The 26857-nt window shown below is 47.8% G+C and overlaps 1 protein-coding gene across 2 annotated transcripts in view; it reads right to left on the bottom strand.

Moving 5' to 3' along the window:
* Positions 1 to 23507, bottom strand: part of helb (helicase (DNA) B) — a 57205-nt gene extending 33698 nt beyond the window's left edge. For both annotated transcript variants that reach the window (XM_079506389.1, XM_079506390.1), the window contains exons 1-6: positions 22937 to 23507; positions 10674 to 11033; positions 8283 to 8605; positions 7114 to 7392; positions 4153 to 4438; positions 3664 to 3797 (exon numbers count right to left, since the gene is read on the bottom strand). In XM_079506389.1, coding sequence (XP_079362515.1) covers positions 3664 to 3797; positions 4153 to 4438; positions 7114 to 7392; positions 8283 to 8605; positions 10674 to 11033; positions 22937 to 23186 — 1632 coding nt within the window. In that variant the 5' untranslated portion in view covers positions 23187 to 23507. The remainder of the gene's footprint in view (positions 1 to 3663; positions 3798 to 4152; positions 4439 to 7113; positions 7393 to 8282; positions 8606 to 10673; positions 11034 to 22936) is intronic.
* Positions 23508 to 26857: the final 3350 nt, after the last annotated feature.

Genomic DNA, 26857 nt, shown 5'->3' with positions numbered 1-26857 from the left:
TTTCTATACGAGTGGAACCGGCCAGGAGGCTTGTTTCTATCAGAGTGGAACCGGCCAGGAGGCTTGTTTCTATACGAGTGGAACCGGTCAGGAGGCTTGTTTCTATCAGAGTGGAACCGGCCAGGAGGCTTGTTTCTATCAGAGTGGAACCGGCCAGGAGGCTTGTTTCTATCAGAGTGGAACCGGCCAGGAGGCTTGTTTCTATCAGAGTGGAACCGGTCAGGAGGCTTGTTTCTATCAGAGTGGAACCGGCCAGGAGGCTTGTTTCTATCAGAGTGGAACCGGCCAGGAGGCTTGTTTCTATAGGAGTGGAACCGGCCAGGAGGCTTGTTTCTATCAGAGTGGAACCGGCCAGGAGGCTTGTTTCTATCAGAGTGGAACCGGCCAGGAGGCTTGTTTCTATCAGAGTGGAACCGGCCAGGAGGCTTGTTTCTATCAGAGTGGAACCGGCCAGGAGGCTTGTTTCTATACGAGTGGAACCGGCCAGGAGGCTTGTTTCTATCAGAGTGGAACCGGCCAGGAGGCTTGTTTCTATACGAGTGGAACCGGCCAGGAGGCTTGTTTCTATCAGAGTGGAACCGGCCAGGAGGCTTGTTTCTATCAGAGTGGAACCGGCCAGGAGGCTTGTTTCTATACGAGTGGAACCGGCCAGGAGGCTTGTTTCTATCAGAGTGGAACCGGCCAGGAGGCTTGTTTCTATCAGAGTGGAACCGGTCAGGAGGCTTGTTTCTATCAGAGTGGAACCGGCCAGGAGGCTTGTTTCTATCAGAGTGGAACCGGTCAGGAGGCTTGTTTCTATCAGAGTGGAACCGGCCAGGAGGCTTGTTTCTATACGAGTGGAACCGGCCAGGAGGCTTGTTTCTATCAGAGTGGAACCGGTCAGGAGGCTTGTTTCTATCAGAGTGGAACCGGCCAGGAGGCTTGTTTCTATCAGAGTGGAACCGGCCAGGAGGCTTGTTTCTATACGAGTGGAACCGGCCAGGAGGCTTGTTTCTATCAGAGTGGAACCGGCCAGGAGGCTTGTTTCTATCAGAGTGGAACCGGTCAGGAGGCTTGTTTCTATCAGAGTGGAACCGGCCAGGAGGCTTGTTTCTATCAGAGTGGAACCGGTCAGGAGGCTTGTTTCTATCAGAGTGGAACCGGCCAGGAGGCTTGTTTCTATACGAGTGGAACCGGCCAGGAGGCTTGTTTCTATACGAGTGGAACCGGCCAGGAGGCTTGTTTCTATCAGAGTGGAACCGGCCAGGAGGCTTGTTTCTATAGGAGTGGAACCGGCCAGGAGGCTTGTTTCTATCAGAGTGGAACCGGCCAGGAGGCTTGTTTCTATAGGAGTGGAACCGGCCAGGAGGCTTGTTTCTATCAGAGTGGAACCGGCCAGGAGGCTTGTTTCTATCAGAGTGGAACCGGTCAGGAGGCTTGTTTCTATCAGAGTGGAACCGGCCAGGAGGCTTGTTTCTATCAGAGTGGAACCGGCCAGGAGGCTTGTTTCTATCAGAGTGGAACCGGCCAGGAGGCTTGTTTCTATCACAGTGGAACCGGCCAGGAGGCTTGTTTCTATCAGAGTGGAACCGGCCAGGAGGCTTGTTTCTATACGAGTGGAACCGGCCAGGAGGCTTGTTTCTATCAGAGTGGAACCGGCCAGGAGGCTTGTTTCTATCAGAGTGGAACCGGCCAGGAGGCTTGTTTCTATCAGAGTGGAACCGGCCAGGAGGCTTGTTTCTATCAGAGTGGAACCGGCCAGGAGGCTTGTTTCTATCACAGTGGAACCGGCCAGGAGGCTTGTTTCTATCAGAGTGGAACCGGCCAGGAGGCTTGTTTCTATAGGAGTGGAACCGGCCAGGAGGCTTGTTTCTATCAGAGTGGAACCGGCCAGGAGGCTTGTTTCTATAGGAGTGGAACCGGCCAGGAGGCTTGTTTCTATCAGAGTGGAACCGGCCAGGAGGCTTGTTTCTATCAGAGTGGAACCGGCCAGGAGGCTTGTTTCTATCACAGTGGAACCGGCCAGGAGGCTTGTTTCTATCAGAGTGGAACCGGCCAGGAGGCTTGTTTCTATAGGAGTGGAACCGGCCAGGAGGCTTGTTTCTATCAGAGTGGAACCGGCCAGGAGGCTTGTTTCTATAGGAGTGGAACCGGCCAGGAGGCTTGTTTCTATCAGAGTGGAACCGGCCAGGAGGCTTGTTTCTATCAGAGTGGAACCGGCCAGGAGGCTTGTTTCTATCAGAGTGGAACCGGCCAGGAGGCTTGTTTCTATAGGAGTGGAACCGGCCAGGAGGCTTGTTTCTATCAGAGTGGAACCGGCCAGGAGGCTTGTTTCTATCAGAGTGGAACCGGCCAGGAGGCTTGTTTCTATCAGAGTGGAACCGGTCAGGAGGCTTGTTTCTATCAGAGTGGAACCGGCCAGGAGGCTTGTTTCTATCAGAGTGGAACCGGCCAGGAGGCTTGTTTCTATCAGAGTGGAACCGGCCAGGAGGCTTGTTTCTATCAGAGTGGAACCGGTCAGGAGGCTTGTTTCTATCAGAGTGGAACCGGCCAGGAGGCTTGTTTCTATCAGAGTGGAACCGGCCAGGAGGCTTGTTTCTATCAGAGTGGAACCGGCCAGGAGGCTTGTTTCTATACGAGTGGAACCGGTCAGGAGGCTTGTTTCTATCAGAGTGGAACCGGCCAGGAGGCTTGTTTCTATCAGAGTGGAACCGGCCAGGAGGCTTGTTTCTATAGGAGTGGAACCGGCCAGGAGGCTTGTTTCTATCAGAGTGGAACCGGCCAGGAGGCTTGTTTCTATCAGAGTGGAACCGGCCAGGAGGCTTGTTTCTATACGAGTGGAACCGGCCAGGAGGCTTGTTTCTATCAGAGTGGAACCGGCCAGGAGGCTTGTTTCTATACGAGTGGAACCGGCCAGGAGGCTTGTTTCTATCAGAGTGGAACCGGCCAGGAGGCTTGTTTCTATACGAGTGGAACCGGCCAGGAGGCTTGTTTCTATCAGAGTGGAACCGGCCAGGAGGCTTGTTTCTATAGGAGTGGAACCGGCCAGGAGGCTTGTTTCTATCAGAGTGGAACCGGCCAGGAGGCTTGTTTCTATCAGAGTGGAACCGGCCAGGAGGCTTGTTTCTATCAGAGTGGAACCGGCCAGGAGGCTTGTTTCTATACGAGTGGAACCGGCCAGGAGGCTTGTTTCTATACGAGTGGAACCGGCCAGGAGGCTTGTTTCTATCAGAGTGGAACCGGCCAGGAGGCTTGTTTCTATACGAGTGGAACCGGCCAGGAGGCTTGTTTCTATCAGAGTGGAACCGGCCAGGAGGCTTGTTTCTATCAGAGTGGAACCGGTCAGGAGGCTTGTTTCTATCAGAGTGGAACCGGCCAGGAGGCTTGTTTCTATCAGAGTGGAACCGGTCAGGAGGCTTGTTTCTATCAGAGTGGAACCGGCCAGGAGGCTTGTTTCTATACGAGTGGAACCGGCCAGGAGGCTTGTTTCTATACGAGTGGAATAGTAGGAGAGTGCCGACACGCTTTGATCTCACCACAAAGCGGGGGGTGCCTATGGGCTATAGTTCCAAACACTGGAACTATCCCATTGAGATAGAATGAGTACTTCCTCATTCCATTGTTACAATGGGAGTCGACGCTAGTGTCGCCACTCTCTGACTAGATTACGCTGTTCCGTCCTACCTTCCCGCTGATCACCGTCACCGCGTTGGCGCAGATCATCTCCGCCGCTCGCACCTGGTCCTCGTCCAGCTCTATTGGGGGGAGGAGCCTCTCTGGGTCCGCCTCCTCCTCCTCGCCATCCCCGCTGGGCACGCCTGTCAAACAATCATTACAGAATTGCAGTTATTGTTTGCCTAATCATTTACATGTTGAAAAAATTTCATATATTATGTTCACACATTTTCAGAAATACTGGAAATAGCAGATCTACAAGCCCCCTCCTCACGTTTTGAGGTTGTAGATGTGCTATTTTTCAATCATTTCAGTGTACATACAAGTTATTTGTCATATCTGCTCTGTGCGCAACTTTTGTTCACGAAGCCCAAAAGTCAAACAGAAATTACATTTTAATTCAGACATGTTCCAATGTTCGACGACAGAAACACAATTAAATTCTTAATCGTAATAAATTATTTGAGGGACGATTAATCGTCAAGTAAAACGTCATACCGCTGGGCTCTGATGTGACCATGTTCTCATGAAGAGGTGGAACCGGGCCCGGTACAGGCTCCCCATCCTCCATCTCTCCGTGGTCACGGTGGCGGTGCTCTGCCGCCGCCGTGCCGCGGTGCTCCTCCTCCTCCGCGGCCTCCATCTTGGCCCTGCGGCGATCCACGGCCGCGGCGCGTAGCACCTCCCTGGCGTCCAGCGGGATCTTCCACTGCTCGCCCTGCAGAAGGCTGCGCAGGCACGCGCTGATGCCCGTCTCGTACGAGAACAGGTTGTGCAGCCCCACCTAGGGATGATGGGTAAATTAAATTCATCGGTCATCATGTCGGTATCGGCCCAGAGTAAGAGAGTGGCGACACTAGCGTTGACTCCCATTGTAACAATGGAATGTGGAAGTGCTCATTCTATCTCAATGGGATAGTTCCAATGTTTGGAACTATAGCCCATAGCACCCCGCTTTGTCTCAATGGGATAGTTCCAATGTTTGGAACTATAGCCCATAGCACCCCGCTTTGTCTCAATGGGATAGTTCCAATGTTTGGAACTATAGCCCATAGCACCCCACTTTGTCTCAATGGGATAGTTCCAATGTTTGGAACTACTGTATAGCCCATAGCACCTTGCTTTGCGGCGAGATCAAAGCGTGTCGCCACTCTCTTACTATTCCACTCGGTATCGGCCGATGTTGTCCTTCACCCATTTAGACCTGGTGTAACCTATACGTTGTTTTACCATAAATGCAGGCTGCACCCTCTGTGTCACATACAGTACACCTCTCATATACTGTAGCAACATCATTTATTTTTGAGTGGTGTAAACCACTCCTACAACTGGCTTTGTTAGTTTACGTGTCTGTTCGTACCAAAAAATGAGCATGGTTGCTATGGTCACCCAGTTCACACGGGTGTGATTTCATTACGTCAGACATTACTTCAGACCACAGTTGATCAGTCTATATAAGACCTTACACCACTCAGTTCACATGGGTGTGATGTTTTTAATAAGAATTGAAGGTTTTAGGAGGCGTTTTTTTTTTTAGAATCTGCCTCAGGTCTGAATGGGCTAAAATGCAATATCGGTATCGAATCGATATCAAAATATAGTGGTTATAGTCGATATTTTATTTTATAATAATTATGTTGATTGTATTTCTTTTTTTAAGCCTGAAAAAGCCTTTTGTGATGACGAAGGCTGTTTTCTGGAGAAGCTTTCAACGGGGTTGAAGTTGGAACATTTTTAAACATTAAAATGCTTATGTTATGCGATTTGGGGCCAACATTTCCACAATTCAGTGTTTAATATATGCCTTTTTCAGAATGGACAAAATATATATCATACCGACAGCGGATTATATATGAACAGCAATTAATCGGATATCGATATGGTCCAGAAATGTCATGCTTGGAGATTGCCCTAAATACATCTCATCATTTCTGAAATGGGACTCTGAGCCCTACCACACCAGATCAAGGACTCTGAGCCCTACCACACCCGGTCAAGGACTCTGAGCCCTACCACACCCGGTCAAGGACTCTGAGCCCTACCACACCAGGTCAAGGACTCTGAGCCCTACCACACCAGGTCAAGGACTCTGAGCCCTACCACACCCGGTCAAGGACTCTGAGCCCTACCACACCCTGTCAAGGACTCTGAACCCTACCACACCCGGTCAAGGACTCTGAGCCCTACCACACCAGATCAAGGACTCTGAACCCTACCACACCAGATCAAGGACTCTGAACCCTACCACACCCGGTCAAGGACTCTGAGCCCTACCACACCCGGTCAAGGACTCTGAGCCCTACCACACCAGATCAAGGACTCTGAACCCTACCACACCAGGTCAAGGACTCTGAGCCCTACCACACCCGGTCAAGGACTCTGAGCCCTACCACACCAGGTCAAGGACTCTGAGCCCTACCACACCCGGTCAAGGACTCTGAGCCCTACCACACCAGATCAAGGACTCTGAACCCTACCACACCAGATCAAGGACTCTGAGCCCTACCACACCAGATCAAGGACTCTGAACCCTACCACACCAGATCAAGGACTCTGAGCCCTACCACACCAGATCAAGGACTCTGAGCCCTACCACACCAGATCAAGGACTCTGAACCCTACCACACCAGATCAAGGACTCTGAGCCCTACCACACCAGGTCAAGGACTCTGAACCCTACCACACCAGATCAAGGACTCTGAGCCCTACCACACCAGATCAAGGACTCTGAACCCTACCACACCAGATCAAGGACTCTGAACCCTACCACACCAGGTCAAGGACTCTGAACCCTACCACACCAGATCAAGGACTCTGAGCCCTACCACACCAGGTCAAGGACTCTGAGCCCTACCACACCCGGTCAAGGACTCTGAGCCCTACCACACCAGATCAAGGACTCTGAGCCCTACCACACCAGGTCAAGGTCTCTGAACCCTACCACACCAGATCAAGGACTCTGAACCCTACCACACCAGATCAAGGACTCTGAGCCCTACCACACCAGATCAAGGACTCTGAGCCCTACCACACCAGATCAAGTCATTTCCCCAAATTCAAGGTACCAAAACCCAAAAGTTAACTCTGAACTTGGTAGATCTGCTTTTGGCTTCTGTGGCCCTGATACATGGAATGACCTGCAAACATTAAAATTGACCACATTGGTCCCCCTGAGTCGTTTTAAAACCTTGGTGAGCAAATACAGATCCCCACAACAGATCCCCGTAACTGTTTTAGATCATTCTGAAATTTGTCTTAGCTTTTTATTTGTAAACCTATGTAATTCACATGGATACCTTTTTTTATTTTATCTTCTGATGTATTTTGATGTTTTTCTGTATGATATTGTATTACTCAACGATGAGTTTAATTACTCAGTGTAATTTCGAGAATAAATAAAACTTGAATGAATGAATGAATGAATGAATGAATGAATGCGGCCCATCCCGAGCCCCGTACCTTCTTCTGCCTGTCGAACACCACCACGCCCAGCGTCCTCAGGAACTCCACGGCGTCCCAGGTGGCCCAGTCGGGGGTCCCCGCGTCCCCCCTCAGCCTGTCACACAGCAGCTGCTGGTCCATGTAGGTGCTGCCGGTGCGATAACAGTGCTTCTTCAGCCGGTCGTAGGCCCACAGCGCCGTGCGTTGCAGAGGAGGGATCCGGGCCAGCAGGTCGCAGTCCATGAAGGCCTGCAGCTGGGCCTCGCAGCGCGTCAGTTTCAGCTCCTTATACATCACCTCAAAAGGAGACGAGAAATAGACACAGAGTTAAGCCTGATAATATACAGGAAGGAACGCAAACACATATCTGTGATTTTCATCTAAATAGATTAGCGCCCCTCAAAACTAGGCTATCTACAAGCTCACAACGTGCCACATTGCGCCACAGTGTGATCTTCTGGATCGGCTATTTTAACTGTTTAAATATAATTTATTCACATTTAGGAACAACTTATCAGTAAAAAACATAATATGACCTTGACCTAGGTCAGGGGTGGGCAACTTTGACGATGGAGAGGAGCCACTATAATTCCACACTCACTCCCTAGGGCCATATATTACTGTCGTCGCAAAAATAGCCGATCTACAATCTACTGAGCTTGTAGATCGGCTATTTTTGCTATATTCGAATTGAAATCTTGAATTATTTTTTGCTATTTTTGAATTGGAATCCTGAAAATTGACATTTGTATGTAATTTCAAATGCCTTAAATTATACTTGTGTTGATCATTGAGTTACTAATTTAGACTGAAGTAATTACAGCGGGTCATGTTTGCATGTTGTGGAATTGTAACTGCTAAAACCAATATTATATCAGTATTCTGATATTAACCTGAGGGCCACATTAAGTGAATGTGGGGACCTAGGTCTAGAACTCTCCAACATGGGGATGGGTCGGTCTAGACCTCTCCAACATGGGGATGGGTCGGTCTAGAACTCTCCAACATGGGGATGGGTCGGGGAACTCTCCAACATGGGGATGGGTCGGTCTAGACCTCTCCAGCATGGGGATGGGTCGGTCTAGACCTCTCCAACATGGGGATGGGTCGGTCTAGACCTCTCCAACATGGGGATGGGTCGGGGGGCTCTATGGCTCTAACAACCAACCAACACAGCGGAGCCTCACATAGTTGAATCCCAGCTTCCACACGTCAGTCGTCAACATCTGCTCCAGCTGGTTCAGCAAGCTGGGATCCTCTTCCAGGTCTTCTGCTTCCTCCATCTCCTGTTGGGTCCCGCCGTTCTGTACGGCGGGACCCAGGGGTCCTCCGGGGGGTCCTGGCGTTGCTTGTGTGCGCGTAGTGGCATGTTGTGGCGGGTGGCATGATGATGTCGCCGTACTCTCTTTGCCCTTTTTAAGCAGCTGAAGGAAATGCCCGGGCAGCAGCGTAGGGAGGTAGGTCATCACCAGAGGGTAGAGAGAGGCCGCATGCACCTGCATTCCTGCATCTGTGACGACAACATAATGAGCATGCACCTGCATTCCTACATCTGTGACGACACAACATAATGAGCATGCACCTGCATTCCTGCATCTGTGATGAATAACACAACATAATGAGCATGCACCTGCATTCCTGCATCTGTGACGACAACATAATGAGCATGCACCTGCATTCCTGCATCTGTGATGAATAACACAACATAATGAGCATGCACCTGCATTCCAGCATCTGTGACGACACAACATAATGAGCATGCACCTGCATTCCTGCATCTGTGATGAATAACACAACATAATGAGCATGCACCTGCATTCCTGCATCTGTGACGACAACATAATGAGCATGCACCTGCATTCCTGCATCTGTGACGACAACATAATGAGCATGCACCTGCATTCCTGCATCTGTGACGACAACATAATGAGCATGCACCTGCATTCCTACATCTGTGATGAATAACACAACATAATGAGCATGCACCTGCATTCCTGCATCTGTGAGGAATAACACAACATAATGAGCATGCACCTGCATTCCTGCATCTGTGACGACAACATAATGAGCATGCACCTGCATTCCTGCATCTGTGACGACAACATAATGAGCATGCACCTGCATTCCTGCATCTGTGATGAATAACACAACATAATGAGCATGCACCTGCATTCCTGCATCTGTGATGAATAACACAACATAATGAGCATGCACCTGCATTCCTACATCTGTGATGAATAACACAACATAATGAGCATGCACCTGCATTCCTACATCTGTGATGAATAACACAACATAATGAGCATGCACCTGCATTCCTACATCTGTGATGAATAACACAACATAATGAGCATGCACCTGCATTCCTACATCTGTGATGAATAACACAACATAATGAGCATGCACCTGCATTCCTACATCTGTGATGAATAACACAACATAATGAGCATGCACCTGCATTCCTGCATCTGTGAGGAATTATACAACATAATGAGCATGCACCTTCATTCCTGCATCTGTGAGGAATTATACAACATAATGAGCATGCACCTTCATTCCTGCATCTGTGAGGAATGACACAACATAATGAGCATTAGGGTGTAATCCTGGGATCCAGGCTTCCCGCTGGTACAGCGCACGTCATTTCCCGGGAAATGGCTTCGGGAACCGTCGTCCCGGAGGTCTTTTTTTTTCTTGTTAGAAATTGCACTAATTACACTAATTACACTAATTACACGAATTACACTAATTACACTGCACATAGAGCACATATAGAGTGCGTTTTTTTCGTGCGTTTTGCAGATCCGAAATCCGCAATAAAAAACGTCAACGTCAACAAAGGCCTCGGGAGTTGCTAGAGGTCAAAAGAAGAAGTGAAAATAGCCGATCTACAAGCTCACAATGCTGCGCGAGCTTGTAGCTCTGCTATTTCCACTAATGTGGGTCCCAGGCAAACATAATTTTTTTGTGGGGGGGGGGTCTTGAGCTAAAAGGTTTAGGAACCACTGCCTTAGAAGGTTCCAGGGGGTCCCAGCAAAATGAGGACAACTGTAAACACTAAGCAATGCCTATCATTGTATTTTGGCCATTTAAAAATAGCGTATTGATCAGCTGTTTCAAAACTGTTTGACGAATGTTCTCTTATGGGGTCCCTCCCTGGCACAACACCTTTTCAAAATGGAGGTCCGCATACACATACATAATCAATTTGGGGTTCCTTGACATGAAAACGTTTTTTTGACAACCACTGTTCTCTGGGCAAGGGCGACAAAGGTTAAAGTTAAAGTCCTACTATTTGTCACATACGTATGCGACATTTGTTCTCTGCATTTGACCCATCTCTTGGAGCCATGCCGCGCTCGGGAATCATTCGTTGATTTGACCCCCCCAATCCAACCCATTGATGCTGAGTGCCAAGCAGGGAGGCATTGGGTCCCATTTTTACAGTCTTTGGTATGACCCGGCCGGTGGATCGAACCCCCGACCTCCCAGTTTCAGGGCGGACACTCTAACCACAAGGCCACCGAGCTGGTGACGAGGTCACTGAAACCTGCCCGACGACGACGACGACAACATACCTGACTTTGTGACTCTGGCTCGGATGCACTGCGCCGCTCCGACGTTCCCCCCTCGCTCGAAGTCGTCGAGCGCCTCCGCCAGGTTGAGGAGGGTCACGTCTCTGTCGGGCGGCAGCCACGCGAAGAACTGGGCGAGGAGCTCGGGCGGCTCCACGTCGCACGCCTTCAGGAACAGGGAGAGCAGCGGGCGCCAGCCGCGCCCGTCCAGGTCCGGACGCAGCCTGTAGGACGGGTAGCCCTGGACCACGTGCTTCTTGCCGCGTCGCCGCGCCACGCAGGTCACCTCCCACCACGGGCTGCGCAGAGCGAAGCGGCCCTCCACCTGGTGCCTGCTGCCGGAGACCATGTCCTGGAACGCCACTGGAAGGAGACCAATGAGAACTCATTAAGACCTGGAACACATCTGTGTCGATTTAAACCATGGCACTTTCAGCCGGTTTTTTTACATTTTAGCGATTGGGCAACCAAGTCTTATGCACACCTGTTAGGCTCAGAGACGGGTGCGTAGGCACTAGGCAGGCCTCTAACCACACCTGTTAGGCTCAGAGACGGGTGCGTAGGCACTAGGCAGGGCTCTAACCACACCTGTTAGGCTCAGAGACGGGTGCGTAGGCACTAGGCAGGGCTCTAACCACACCTGTTAGGCTCAGAGACGGGTGCGTAGGCACTAGGCAGGGCTCTAACCAGTAAAAGGCTCAGAGACGGGTGCGTAGGCACTAGGCAGGGCTCTAACCAGTAAAAGGCTCAGAGACGGGTGCGTAGGCACTAGGCAGGGCTCTAACCAGTAAAAGGCTCAGAGACGGGTGCGTAGGCACTAGGCAGGGCTCAGAGACGGGTGCGTAGGCACTAGGCAGGGCTCTAACCAGTAAAAGGCTCAGAGACGGGTGCGTAGGCACTAGGCAGGGCTCTAACCACACCTGTTAGGCTCAGAGACGGGTGCGTAGGCACTAGGCAGGGCTCTAACCACACCTGTTAGGCTCAGAGACGGGTGCGTAGGCACTAGGCAGGGCTCTAACCACACCTGTTAGGCTCAGAGACGGGTGCGTAGGCACTAGGCAGGGCTCTAACCACACCTGTTAGGCTCAGAGACGGGTGCGTAGGCACTAGGCAGGCCTCTAACCACACCTGTTAGGCTCAGAGACGGGTGCGTAGGCACTAGGCAGGCCTCTAACCACACCTGTTAGGCTCAGAGACGGGTGCGTAGGCACTAGGCAGGGCTCTAACCAGTAAAAGGCTCAGAGACGGGTGCGTAGGCACTAGGCAGGGCTCTAACCAGTAAAAGGCTCAGAGACGGGTGCGTAGGCACTAGGCAGGGCTCTAACCAGTAAAAGGCTCAGAGACGGGTGCGTAGGCACTAGGCAGGGCTCAGAGACGGGTGCGTAGGCACTAGGCAGGGCTCTAACCAGTAAAAGGCTCAGAGACGGGTGCGTAGGCACTAGGCAGGGCTCAGAGACGGGTGCGTAGGCACTAGGCAGGGCTCTAACCAGTAAAAGGCTCAGAGACGGGTGCGTAGGCACTAGGCAGGGCTCAGAGACGGGTGCGTAGGCACTAGGCAGGGCTCTAACCAGTAAACGAAATGCACATAAAGTGCACAAAGAGTGTGTATTAAAGGGATATTTTATTTCATCGTCTACTCAGTCTTATGTGAACACCCCGGGCAATTTATAAGTTACTTGATTCAGTATTTAGATATTTGATATTCATTGTAGCTGCCCCACCCCCTCCCTATACAAACCCATTATAACTTCAAACTCCATTTTAACCATGATAGATTCATCAAAAACACCCGACCTATTTTCTATTGACTGATAATGTCCTTCTAATACGTGAGGGGGTGTGGTTTTACATTTACTGTTTTCATTTATTTGTAATAATTATTTTGGAAAAGAAGCTCCTGCAGCTCCATGCAGCTCCTCCTCACAAAATCAAAAATAATTATTAAAAATAAATGAAAACAGTAAATGACAAACCACGCCCCCTCGCGTATTAGAGGGACAATATCAGTCAACAGAAAATAGGTCGGGTGTTTTTGATGAATCTATCATGGTTAAAGGACAACTTAACAGTAAAAGATGAGTGTCATTTTTTTTTCCATTTGCTGCTTTCTTTCGTTTTAGGGATTTTAGCTGTTTTTGACAGGGGGGCGGGGGCATTCGAGCATGGGGCTAAATATGTATTTTTTTACAAAATATTATGGCGATTTATTGTTTTATTATTTACTATACTCCTAATAAACCCCAGGAAATTACATCTGTCCACAAGAAAATCACAGGATCTACTGAATGTGAAAGTAGCCTACTGGGGGGAAGCCACACTGTGTGTCATAGGCTCAATGTCAGTTTGACACATTCAGTAGATCTTGTGATGTTTTGTGGCCAGATGTAATTTCCTGGGGTTTATTAGACTATAGTAAATAATTAAAAAAGAAATCGCTATAAAATGTTGTAAAATAATACATATTTAGCCCCATGCTCGAATGCCCCCGCCCCCCTGTCAAAAACAGCTAAAATCCCTAAAACGAAAGAAAGCAGCAAATGAAAAAAAAATGACACTCATCTTTTAGTTTCTCTGATAACATCCTAAAACATGAACCTTGGTTGAAAAAAACTAAAGTTGTCCTTTAAAATGGAGTTTGAAGTTATAATGGGTTTGTATAGGGAGGGGGTGGGGCAGCTACAATGAATATCAAATATCTAAATACTGAATCAAGCAACTTAATAACTGCCCAGGGTGTTCACATAAGACTGAGTAGACGATGAAATGACCAAAAGTTTTTTTTAAAGTGAAATACCCCTTTAACTGTTGTATAGGCCTAATAGGACTATAGGTGACAAGATCAAATGAGCTCACCTTTAACTGTTGTATAGGCCTAATAGGACTATAGGTGACATCAAATGAGCTCACCTTTAACTGTTGTATAGGCCTAATAGGACTATAGGTGACAAGATCAAATGAGCTCACCGAGGTCCATTGTGATTAGAAGCTGCGGATCCATGTATATGAATATTATATCTGTGTGGCTATACCTACTTTATATGAATATTATATCTGTGTGGCTATACCTACTTTATATGAATATTATATCTGTGTGGCTATACCTACTTTAACCCTAACCCTATACCTACTTTATATTATATCTGTGTGGCTATACCTACTTTTCACAGCGGATGCCTGAAGAAGGTCTTTCACTGAAACGTTGCCTAATAAAAGTGTTCATATTGCAAGTGCAGACGGTGTGCAGACGGTGTGCAGACGGTGTGCGGTGCGGGTCTTTGTGCACTTTATGTGCATTTCTTTTTTTACAATTTAGCTATTGAAAAATAGCAGATATACAAGCTCTGCGCTTGTATATCTGCTATTTTTGAAAAATCTTGAAAATGTGGTGCAAATCATTGAATAAATTAATATTCTTTCACAGCGAACGTTTTTAACTCAAATATTTGCTTCTGGGGGGCCCTGAAGCAACATATTTTCAGATGGGGGTCCAAATACATATCATTTTTGGGGTCCTACCGTCCTTGACATGACATCGTTTGAGAACCACCGACATGGGAACATTAGGATTTGTAAAATCAGGTCCTCAGGTGTAAAGGTCCTCAATCAGGTCCTCAGGTGTAAAGGGTCACATGGTGTAAAGGGTCACATGGTGTAAAGGGTCACATGGTGTAAAGGGTCACATGGTGTAAAGGGTCACATGGTGTAAAGGGTCACATGGTGTAAAGGGTCACATGGTGTAAAGGGTCACATGGTGTAAAGGGTCACATGCAGGTCCTCAGGTGTAAAGGGTCACATGGTGTAAAGGGTCACATGGTGTAAAGGGTCACATGGTGTAAAGGGTCACATGGTGTAAAGGGTCACATGGTGTAAAGGGTCACATGCAGGTCCTCAGGTGTAAAAGGTCACATGGTGTAAAGGGTCACATGGTGTAAAGGGTCACATGGTGTAAAGGGTCACATGGTGTAAAGGGTCACATGGTGTAAAGGGGCACATGGTGTAAAGGGTCACATGGTGTAAAGGGTCACATGCAGGTCCTCAGGTGTAAAGGGTCACATGGTGTAAAGGGTCACATGCAGGTCCTCAGGTGTAAAGGGTCACATGGTGTAAAGGGTCACATGCAGGTCCTCAGGTGTAAAGGGTCACATGGTGTAAAGGGTCACATGGAGGTCCTCAGGTGTAAAGGGTCACATGCAGGTCCTCAGGTGTAAAGGGTCACATGGTGTAAAGGGTCACATGGTGTAAAGGGTCACATGCAGGTCCTCAGGTGTAAAGGGTCACATGGAGGTCCTCAGGTGTAAAGGGTCACATGGAGGTCCTCAGGTGTAAAGGGTCACATGGAGGTCCTCAGGTGTAAAGGGTCACATGCAGGTCCTCAGGTGTAAAGGGTCACATGGAGGTCCTCAGGTGTAAAGGGTCACATGGAGGTCCTCAGGTGTAAAGGGTCACATGGAGGTCCTCAGGTGTAAAGGGTCACATGGAGGTCCTCAGGTGTAAAGGGTCACATGCAGGTCCTCAGGTGTAAAGGGTCACATGCAGGTCCTCAGGTGTAAAGGGTCACATGGAGGTCCTCAGGTGTAAAGGGTCACATGGAGGTCCTCAGGTGTAAAGGGTCACATGGTGTAAAGGGTCACATGCAGGTCCTCAGGTGTAAAGGGTCACATGGAGGTCCTCAGGTGTAAAGGGTCACATGGAGGTCCTCAGGTGTAAAGGGTCACATGCAGGTCCTCAGGTGTAAAGGGTCACATGGAGGTCCTCAGGTGTAAAGGGTCACATGCAGGTCCTCAGGTGTAAAGGGTCACATGGAGGTCCTCAGGTGTAAAGGGTCACATGGAGGTCCTCAGGTGTAAAGGGTCACATGGAGGTCCTCAGGTGTAAAGGGTCACATGGAGGTCCTCAGGTGTAAAGGGTCACATGCAGGTCCTCAGGTGTAAAGGGTCACATGCAGGTCCTCAGGTGTAAAGGGTCACATGGAGGTCCTCAGGTGTAAAGGGTCACATGGAGGTCCTCAGGTGTAAAGGGTCACATGCAGGTCCTCAGGTGTAAAGGGTCACATGGAGGTCCTCAGGTGTAAAGGGTCACATGGAGGTCCTCAGGTGTAAAGGGTCACATGCAGGTCCTCAGGTGTAAAGGGTCACATGGAGGTCCTCAGGTGTAAAGGGTCACATGGAGGTCCTCAGGTGTAAAGGGTCACATGGAGGTCCTCAGGTGTAAAGGGTCACATGGAGGTCCTCAGGTGTAAAGGGTCACATGCAGGTCCTCAGGTGTAAAGGGTCACATGCAGGTCCTCAGGTGTAAAGGGTCACATGCAGGATGCTTTGGACACTGCTCGCATTCCAACCACACAACGACTATGAGAGTCTAAATAATAAATATAAACATTGCCTCCAGTGTTTCCAAAAGCCAGAGGAAAATATTGGTATCGATCTGTGTGATCGATCTCTATACGTTGAGGATCTGTGTGATCGATCTCTATACGTTGAGGATCTGTGTGATCGATCTCTATACGTTGAGGATCTGTGTGATCGATCTCTATACGTTGAGGATCTGTGTGATCGATCCCTATATGTTGAGGATCTGTGTGATCGATCCCTATACGTTGAGGATCTGTGTGATCGATCTCTATACGTTGAGGATCTGTGTGATCGATCTCTATACGTTGAGGATCTGTGTGATCGATCTCTATACGTTGAGGATCTGTGTGATCGATCCCTATACGTTGAGGATCTGTGTGATCGATCTCTATACGTTGAGGATCTGTGTGATCGATCTCTATACGTTGAGGATCTGTGTGATCGATCTCTATACGTTGAGGATCTGTGTGATCGATCTCTATACGTTGAGGATCTGTGTGATCGATCTCTATACGTTGATTGAGGCTATTATAATAATTAGGCCAAAGATTGAGGGGACAAATACATCCTCCTCCTCATCATCATCGTCATCATCGTCATCATCATTCATTGATTGATTGATTGAAGTATTTATTAAGTTTGCAGAATTACAGTACATTTCAAGCACAACTCAATACAAAGACTGTTAACTGTGAGTGGACGATACCATAAAGCATTACACTTATAGTACAGTCACTGGAAGGGGGTATCATGCACCCCCCGGAATTATACTTCTAATCAGTGTTTTCTTATTGGAAAAAATGTGCTGAAAATGATGAGCTATGATAAAAAGTTGTCAAAATGTCCCACCTACCTCAAAACCCCCTTTTTGGTATATGGCTCTGGCAAAATTGTGTAAAGGCAAATATTAATTCACTAAAATTACATAAATAGACATGGTGGTCTGAAATTGGTCATGGAGTATCTTGACACATAGGGGTAAGTAGCAGAACAGGATTTGGTTTGTTGCTACCATTATATTCTTAAATATGACCCACATCATCCTCAGAAACACCAAACAATATGGTGTCCGCTTGACTAATAACAACAAAGATGGTTATTTTCCAACACATTATGGTGAGTATCACTGCCTCACTTGTATATATAAAACTTCTCATATCCCTAAGCTTCAATTTGAGCCCAAGATAACCTTTCTATCTTGTAAATTACTCTTTCTGTAGCCAAAATTCTGAACTATACCTCAAATCGGTGAAAATTGTATATTCAGTCAGTATCAGCTATACATTTGGAATAAATTAATGAATGACTGAGTTTGAACTCACTCCACATCATGGAATATTTCTTACTTGAATAAGCTATGTTAAAAAGTTTGTGTCCCATCTACCATTTTTAAGCAAATGAGTGCCTCCATTATCAAAATAATCGATTTTCACTATATCTCAGCCAATATTGCACTTAAATGAACAAATAAGGTGTCTAGACCTATGTTTTGAGGGTCGAGGATCTCAGTGAAACTATTCCTAAAGTGACCACATGTGCCCGTGGCATGCTGGTCAGTGCCGATTAAATCAATTCCTCTATCTCGTCAGCTTCTTGTCCATGCTCTCCAGACAGTGTCAAGGAGATCAACCAGTGAGGTTGGTAGGACTGCACTGCAGGACACACTGGATTAAAAAACTCTTTAGTTTCAACCCCCCCTGCCCTTCATCATAGGGTTTTGGTTTTTCCAAAAAAGCTTCATCAGCTCGTTTGTATAAGACACGGTGGTTCTCTTCAGAGCAGAGTAGCATGGAGGAAGACGAGCCAGGTCAACTTTAGATTTAGAAATGAGTTTGTCATCTGCCCCCACCACTATTTCACTGAAGACTTACAATTCAAATAGCTCAAGCCAAGCCATGTGGCCCATAGGGCAGGAGCCTAACAAGTACATTCCCTGGCATGACTAGTATGTCGCAGGGACTTACACCAATCCAACCCTTTGGTATTACCCAGCTGGGGATCGAACCCCTGACCATCCAGTCTCAGGGCGGACGCTCTAACTACAAGGCCACTGAGCTGTTGATGATATCCAGGGCCTCTTGAGGGTGTGTACAGAATGGAACCAAATGGACCTGTAAGCCTTGCAGAGCCATGAGGCCCATAGGGCAGGAGCCTATCTCCTGTTTCTGTAGTAGGAGGCAGCTTGATGTACAAGTACACCCCCTGGACATGACGCTAGTATGTATCAGGGACTTACCCCAATCCAACCCTTGATGCTGAGTGCCAAGCAGGGACAAGCAGGGATGTACTGGGTTCCATTTTTCTGAGTCTTTGGTATGACCCGGCCGGGGATCGAACCCCGACCTCCCAGTCTCAAGGCAAACGCTCTGACCACAAGGCCACTGATGATATGCAGGGCCCCTTACGGGTGTGCAACTCTGAATGTACAAATGGAACCAAATGGACCTGTAAGGGTTATGGGGGTCCTTCAAATGTGCCTTGTGCTACACTATATGGAACAGATCCTTAATTAGTATAGTTGGAGCAATTCATCTGTCTGCTGTATGGACAGAGTTGCGAGTCTTCAGTATGGTAAATGGTGCATTTATAAAGCGCCTTTATCCAAGGCGCTTTACATAGATTGTGCATTTCATTCACCCATTCACACACACATTCATACACTGATGGCAGCGGAAACCATGCAAAGCACCAACCTGCACATCGGGAGCTGTTAGGGGTTCAGTGTCTTGCTCAAGGACACTTCGACACTAACTCTGGGGGAGCCCGGGTTTGAACTGGCAACCTTGTGGTTGCCATCCAGCCACTCTAGCTGAGCCACCGCCGCCCCAGTGGACGTCACCCGTGCCAAGTTGCTGCGGACAATGGTGGGGGCAAATGACAAACTCCTTAAATCTAAAGTTGACCTGGCTCGTCTTCCTCCATGCTACTCTGCTCTGAAGAGAACCATCGTGTTGCCTTATACAAGCGAGCTAATGAAGCTATTGTGGTAAAAACAAAACCATATGAAGGGCAGAGATGGATGAAAATCCTTGTCATTGGAGACCATGGACAAGAAGACAAAAAGACTGATGAGTTCTATGAACACGATGACTGATTAATGTGACATTTGTGCATTTTGTTCTTTATGGTGCAGGCTAGGGTGGTCACTGTTTGTACACTGTTTACATTTTTGCCTTTGAGTGTGTATAGGAATAGGATGGAATACTGTTACAGGAAGGGCAGCCGAAAGGAAATGGCGCAAGACAAAGCTACCTGATGACCTATCCCACTTTCACTCACTCCTCTCTGCCTTCTCCCTCTCACTAACCACTGCTAAAACCTCTTTCTACCACACCAAAATCCAATCCTGTACTTCTAACCCAAGGAAGCTCTTCTCCACTTTCTCCTCCCTCCTTAAGCCCCCTCCCCCCACCCAACCTTCATCCCTCACTGCTGATGTTTTTGTCAACTACTTCGAGAAGAAGGTTGACGATATCAGCAGCTCCTTCCCCCCCCTCCCCCATAAAGTGGCATCTGACTCAACCAACACTAACCCCAACACACCATGCATGTCCTCCTTCTCTCCTCTTTCCCCAGACGAGGTCCTACAACTAGTGACTTCCACTAGACCTACCACCTGTCCTCTCGACCCTGTCCCGTCTCCAATCTTCCAGACCATCGCACCTGATCTGCTCCCCTTCATCACCTCCATCATCAACACCTCAGTAACCTCAGGCTGCGTCCCATCTGCCCTCAAGTCAGCCAGAGTAACACCACTCCTCAAGAAACCAACCCTTGACCCCTCAGATGTCAAGAACTACAGACCGGTATCACTCCTTTCATTTCTATCAAAAAGCATTGAACGTGTTGTCTCCAACCAGCTCTCTCTCCATCTCTCACATAACAACCTGCTAGATCCCAACCAGTCCGGATTCAAAAAAGCCCACTCCACAGAAACTGCCCTGCTGGCAGTCACAGAAGCACTACATGCTGCCCAGGCTGCTTCCCACTCTGCAGTCCTGATTCTCCTAGACCTATCAGCAGCATTTGACACAGTGAACCACCAGCTGCTCCTAGACACCCTAGCGGATCTAGGCATCGGCGGGACGGCACTAAAGTGGTTCTCCTCTTACCTCACCGACCGGACCTACCAGGTCTCCTGGAAAGGTCTGTTATCATCCCCCCGAACCCTCCAAACTGGGGTCCCACAGGGATCTGTACTTGGTCCCCTCCTTTTCTCACTGTACACTAAATCCCTTGGCACTATCATCTCTGCTCACAATATATCCTATCACTGTTATGCCGATGACACACAACTGTTTCTATCCTTCCCCCCCTCTGCCACCCAGGTGGAAGAGCGCATCACTGCTTGCCTGGCTGACATCTCACAGTGGATGTCCTCCAACCACGTCAAGCTGAACCCAGACAAGACTGAGCTTCTCTTCTTCCCAGCTAAGTCCTGCCCGATGCGGGAGCTAACTATTTCCGTAGACAACGCCCTGGTAACGTCTGTCCCAACAGCCAGGAACCTTGGTGTTGTCCTGGACAGTCAGCTCTCGTTCAAAACTCACATCACAGCTGTCACTCGATCCTGTAGGTTCACACTCTATAACATACGACGAATTAGACCGTTCCTCACCCAGGAATCATCCCAGCTCCTAATCCAGACAACAGTCCTGTCAAAACTTGACTATTGTAACTCTCTCCTTACTGGCCTACCGGCATGTGCACTGAAGCCTCTCCAACTGATCCAAAATGCCGCAGCTCGCTTGGTCTTCAACCAGCCAAAATTCTCACATGTCTCCCCCCTGCTCCGCTCCCTGCACTGGCTCCCGGTCGCTGCCCGCACAGAATACAAAACTCTGATGTTGGCATTTAAAGCAACCAAAGGTATGGCTCCCCCATATCTTGCCAGCATGATTGAACCCTACAAACCCTCCCGCGCACTCAGATCAGCCAACGCAGGGAAGCTGGAAGTACCCTCACTAAAAACGCCGGGACAACGCTCCACACGTCCCAAACTCTTCTCCCTTCTGGCCCCAAAACTGTGGAATGCACTTCCCGTTGCAATCAGAACTGCAGCATCACTCCCGATCTTCCGCCGTAGTCTGAAAACCCACCTTTTCAGACTCCATCATGGCCCATAGCACTTACCCTACCCCCTTAGACAGCACTTCTTAGACTTATATAGCATTTGAAACAGACTTATAGCATGTCATGTAGACAGCACAATAAGTGCATTGTATGTAGTCATAGCACTTCATAGTATATATGTACAGCATAGTATAGCATATATGTGTAGTTTATATGTATATTGTCATTATATAGATATGTTCTAGTTATAGTTTATATGTATAGTGTCATTATATAGATATGTTCTAGTCACGGTCTTAGCTTACGCATGTTTCGCGATAAATGCATTTTTTTACATATGTGATGTATTCCCATGCTTTTTGTTCTTGCCTATTGTAAGTCGCTCTGGATTAAGAGCGTCTGCTAAATGCCTAAATTGTAAATTGTAAATTGTGTGACTGTTTGAATTTTGTACTGCATATTGCAGGCCATTCTATAGCGTGTATACTGCCGTATACTATTGTTCATACTAAGGATGTTTTTAGTTTGTGATGTTATGCTATAGTATATTCTAAATTATAAAGCTTGCTTAAAAGCACAGCACCTGTCTAGATACCTTATTTGTAAAGTTATATGCAATATTGGTATCTCTTACTTGGTATAAATGTGACTTTATTGTAATGGCAGCACTGATTTATACACCAGCATGCCACTGGCACATGTGGTCACTTTAAAAATAGTTTCACTGAGATCCTTGACCCTCAAAACATAGGTCTAGACACCTTATTTGGTCATTTAAGTGCAATATTGGCTGAGATATAGTGAAAATCGATTGTTTTGATAATGGTGACACTCATTTGCATTAAAAATGGTAGATTGGACACTTTGCCAACTTTTTAACATGGCTTATTCAAGAAATATTCCATAATGTGGAGTCAGTTCAAACTCAGTCATTCAATCATTCATTCCAAATGTATAGCTGATACTGACTGAATATACAATTTTCACCGATTTGAGGTATAGTTAGTATATCATTTTGGCGACAGAAAGAGTCATTTACAAGATAGAAAGGTTATCTTGGGCTCAAACTGAAGCTTAGGGATATGGGAAGTTTTCTATATACAAGTGAGGCAGTGATACTCACCATAATGTGTTGGAAAATAACCATCTTTGTTGTTATTAGTCAAGCGGACACCATATTTCTTTGTGTTTCTGAGGATGATGTGGGTCATATTTAAGAATATGATGGTAGCAACAAACCAAATCCTGTTCTGCTACTTACCCCTATGTGTCAAGATACTCCATCACCAATTTCAGACCACCATGTCTATTTATGTAATTTTAGTGAATTAATATTTGCCTTTACACAATTTCGCCAGAGCCATATACCTAAAAGGGGGTTTTGAGGTAGGTGGGACATTTTGACAACTTTTTATCATAGCTCATCATTTTCAGCACATTTTTTCCAATAAGAAAACACTGATTAGAAGTATAATTCCGGGGGGTGCATGATACCCCCTTCCAGTGACTAGACTATTAAGTTTACAAGAGGGTCCACCGTTTTCAATTCATCAAAACATTTAGAAACTACAAATACCATCCGATATACACTTCTATAGGCTATAGCCAAAAACAGGAAATCATCATAGAGGTAAAAAGGGGGAAAAAACATATAGGGCTCCAATTTTGCAAAACATTTTTGAATAGTTAAAATGGCCAGTCTACAAGCTCACTGTGTCAATGTAGATTGACTAGTTGAACTATTCAAAAATGTTTTTTCAAAATAGGAAAAAAAAAGGAAATAAGTTGAGGGATAAGGGGTTTATATCGGTGACGGAAATGGAGCCCAGAGGGTCCACTCACCTTCACCGCGGGGGGGCAGGGAGGACCGCAGCTTGTGTCCTCCTCCCTGCATCTCACTCATGTCCAGGAACTCTGGCTGGCTCTCCTCCTCCTCCTCCTCCTCCTCCTCTGAGCCACAGTCCTCCTCATCGCCTCCTCCAGCAGCAGCTCCTCTGATCCTTTCAGGGGGTGGCAGAATGTAACCGATCAGGGTGATGTCCCCCACGGGAGTCCCTAAAAGGGACGTGCTGCTCTGTGACTGTGATGACATGTTAGATGGTCTCTCTGGGCTCAGTGGGGCTGCCCGCCTGTCCCTCTACTCTGCTGGGACTGCAGTGGTGGGACACTGGGACTCCTCTCCTCCGTGTCTGTCCCTCTACTCTACTCCGCTGGGACTGTGTGTGGGTATGTGGGACTCCTCTCCTCCGTGCCTGTCCCTCTGCCCTGGGACTGTGTGCTGTGTGGGTCGGGACTCCTCTCCTCCGTGCCTGTCTGTCCCTCTATCTACTCTGGTGGGACTCGATCCTCCGTGCCTGTCCCTCTGCCCTGGGACTGTGTGTGCTGTGTGGGTCGGGACTCCTCTCCAGTCTCCTCCGTGCCTGTCCCTCTGCCCTGGGACTGTGTGTGCTGTGTGGGTCCTCTCCTCCGTGCCTGTCCCTCTGCCCTGGGACTGTGTGTGTTGTGTGGGTCGGGACTCCTCTCCTCCGCGCCTGAACACTGTTGTTTTGGTTCGAAGTGCACATCACGTGTCGCGTTCAAGGAAGGAAGTTATTTTTTCGAGCATAACATAAAACAAATGTGAAGGTTATACTGCCACCAAGTGGTCAGGGAAAGTACAGTAACTCAGAGTATCAATTCTGCAGGTTTAGTTGTAGGCCTATTACATTTTTGTTTTAAGACGTTTCTGTTTTTAATACCTATCAGAAAGAATTACACATTCTTCATATTCTTCTTTTAATTTAACAATAACAAAAAAAAAGCACATGACACCACTAACTCAGATTTAGGGTAAATTTTGTTATGATATTTTTCATTATTTTATCACACAAACAGTTGTGAGGATATCTGACATCACTCACTCACTCACTCACTCACTCACTCACTCACTCACTCACTCACTCACTCACTCACTCACTCACTCACTTTTTTGATGAATTGAACAAGGTGGACCCTCTTGTAAATGCGTTATGGTGTCGTCCACTCACAGTTAACAGTCTTTGTATTGAGTTGTGCTTGAATTGTACTGTAATTCTTCAAACTGTTAATAAATATTTCAATCAATCAATCAATCAAAACTCACACACACACACACACACACACACACACACACACACACACACGCACGCACGCACGCACGCACGCACGCACACACACACACACATACACACACACACACACACACACACACACACACACACACACACACACACACACACACACACACACACACACACACTTATCCTACAACAACAAAGTAGGCTATCGTTTAGTTTTGGGTCTGAGAGGCAAATCTCATCAAATGGTGGTCTTGATGATGAACGCCATTGCAAAATACACACAAATAAAGTTTAACTTTTTGAATTATATTACGGAAGAAAATGAACATTTACAAAATTATATATATATATATATATATATATATGTATGACCTCAATGACCTCTCAGGTCGGCCATGTGCTCTGCCCCCCTGATGGAGATCGGGGGTGACAGGAGCGGAGGTGTGGCGGGTCGATGTGGCTGCTCAGGCTGGCACCGGGTGGGCCAGATTAGTGGGTGCCAGGCCATTGGTGCCGGCGGTGGCGACACTTTTGGCGCTAGGGCTGGATCTGGTTCGCCCGGTGCTGACCCGAGTGGCTGGTATCAGCCCGCTGGGCCTCTGTCCCTCCCTTCCTGTGTCTTGTTTTTTGTTTTGCAGTCCTTTTGTGTTTTACATTTGTATCTGTATTTGTAGAATATTATTCCATGTATTTCATATGTGTGTTTGTTTGTTTGTGATTTGTTAATGTACCTGCACGGGCGAAGGGTGGGGGGAGGGGGGGGCTTAAAGTGTATGTGAATAAATTAATCATGTAAATAATTGAATTAAAAGCTGTCTTGTTTTGTTGTGGTTTAAATGTTAAACATGAGTTAATTGGTATAACTTTACTTTGGAGTACAAACATCTAGTAACTAACCCCTAACTAAACATTAATTGAGTTTACTTTGAGTTTTTTTCCCCCTCCCCTGTACCCCACCCCCCTCCCCCCGTCCAGAGACAGCAAACAGATGCAAGGATAGAGTATATATGCACAAAAAATACAAAAATACAAAAAACAAAACAAAACAATAAAGGCACAAAAACTGTAAAGAAAAAGAAAAAAGAAAAAAGATAGATATATGCATACACACACACACACACACACACACATGTATACAGTACATATATGCATACACACACACACACACATGTATACAGTACATATATGCATACACACACACACACACACACACACATGTATACAGTACATATATGCATACACACACACACACACACACACACATGTATACAGTACATATATGCATACACACACACACACACATGTATACAGTACATATATGCATACACACACACACACATGTATACAGTACATATATGCATACACACATACACACACATGTATACAGTACATATATGCATGGTCAATATTGTTAATCAATAGAAGTAATGGTAGTAACCGCCACCAGCAATCATACTCCGGGGAAGGTAGATGTATTCCGGCCACATCGACCCCAGTCCCCAAAACATGGGGGTTGCTTATTGCCGTCGTGCGTTGCTTATTGCAGCCGTAGGTTGCAATAAAGGGGTATTTTTTGTCATAGTTTATTGCGAATTACGTCGCCATGGTAAAGCGTGACGGAAAGAAAAGCACAAGCACACCATCCGAGCCGCACGTTTTGACGTATATGTTGCGGGAATTGGTTAAACAGTGCGGCCGGCCATAGGCGTCAAACTTTGAAAAAAAGGACAATACAAGTTTCAACAGTGTTTTAACAACACACTGTTGTCAACACACTGTTGTCAACACACTGTTGCCCCTAAAACAGAGTCAATAGCCGAAGAGTCGATAGCCAAAAAGGTCCATAGCCCAAAACCGTCCATAGCCCCAAAACCGTCCATAGCCCAAAACCGTCCATCGCCCCAAAAACCGTCCATGGCCCAAAAACTGGACCACCGCCCATCCGACCGACTTGAGACGCGCCGAGAGTTCCTTTCACACCGAGGGGAGGTTGTTCTCATCGGTCGTGCAGCAGAAATGTTTTATCAACACGATGATCAGGATCAGCAGCGCGGCAGCCACGAATGAGAGCAGGCCTACTAGCGCTGGGAAGATGATCGCTTCGTCTGTCGGGTAGAGAAGAGGGAAGGTCAGCGTCTCGTCAGACTCCACCGGACCCAGCTGGTGGTCAGAGCGGCAGTTGAAGCGCGCGCCCACGTCCCCCCTGGTGGCCGCGTAGCGCAGAGAAGAGGAGGTGGTGGACAGGCCCGTTCCGGGGTTCGTCGTCACGGTGGAGACCACTGTGATGCGTGTCCCGTCGGTTATCAGCGGCAGGCCGTTCCTCTGCCACGTGATCTGGGCGGCAGGGTGGGCGCCCCTCACCACGCACGTTCCCAACGGCACGGGTCTGTCCTTCTCCAGGCGTTCCGCCTTGTCCACGATCTCGGGCTGGACCGTGGTGTAGACCTCGACGGAGACGCTGTGCACCCGCACGTCGTACCGGGAAAGCACCACGCAGGTGTAGACCCCGCGGTCCGCCAGCACGCTCCGTTCCATAACCAGGCCGGATCTGTCGTCGATGCTGATCCGGTGCTGCGCGGCGCCGTGGCTGTCTGTCGGGGCCAGCTCAGCATGGTGGGTGGACTTGTGGAAGTCAGGGCTGTCCGTTGGGTCCAGATCAACGTCT

This window comes from Electrona antarctica (assembly GCF_951216825.1).
Source record: "Electrona antarctica genome assembly, chromosome: 7".
In the NCBI taxonomy this organism is placed as follows: Eukaryota; Metazoa; Chordata; class Actinopteri; order Myctophiformes; family Myctophidae; genus Electrona; species Electrona antarctica.
Note: the sequence above shows the minus strand (reverse complement) of the source record. Positions and strands in the feature narration are given on the sequence as shown.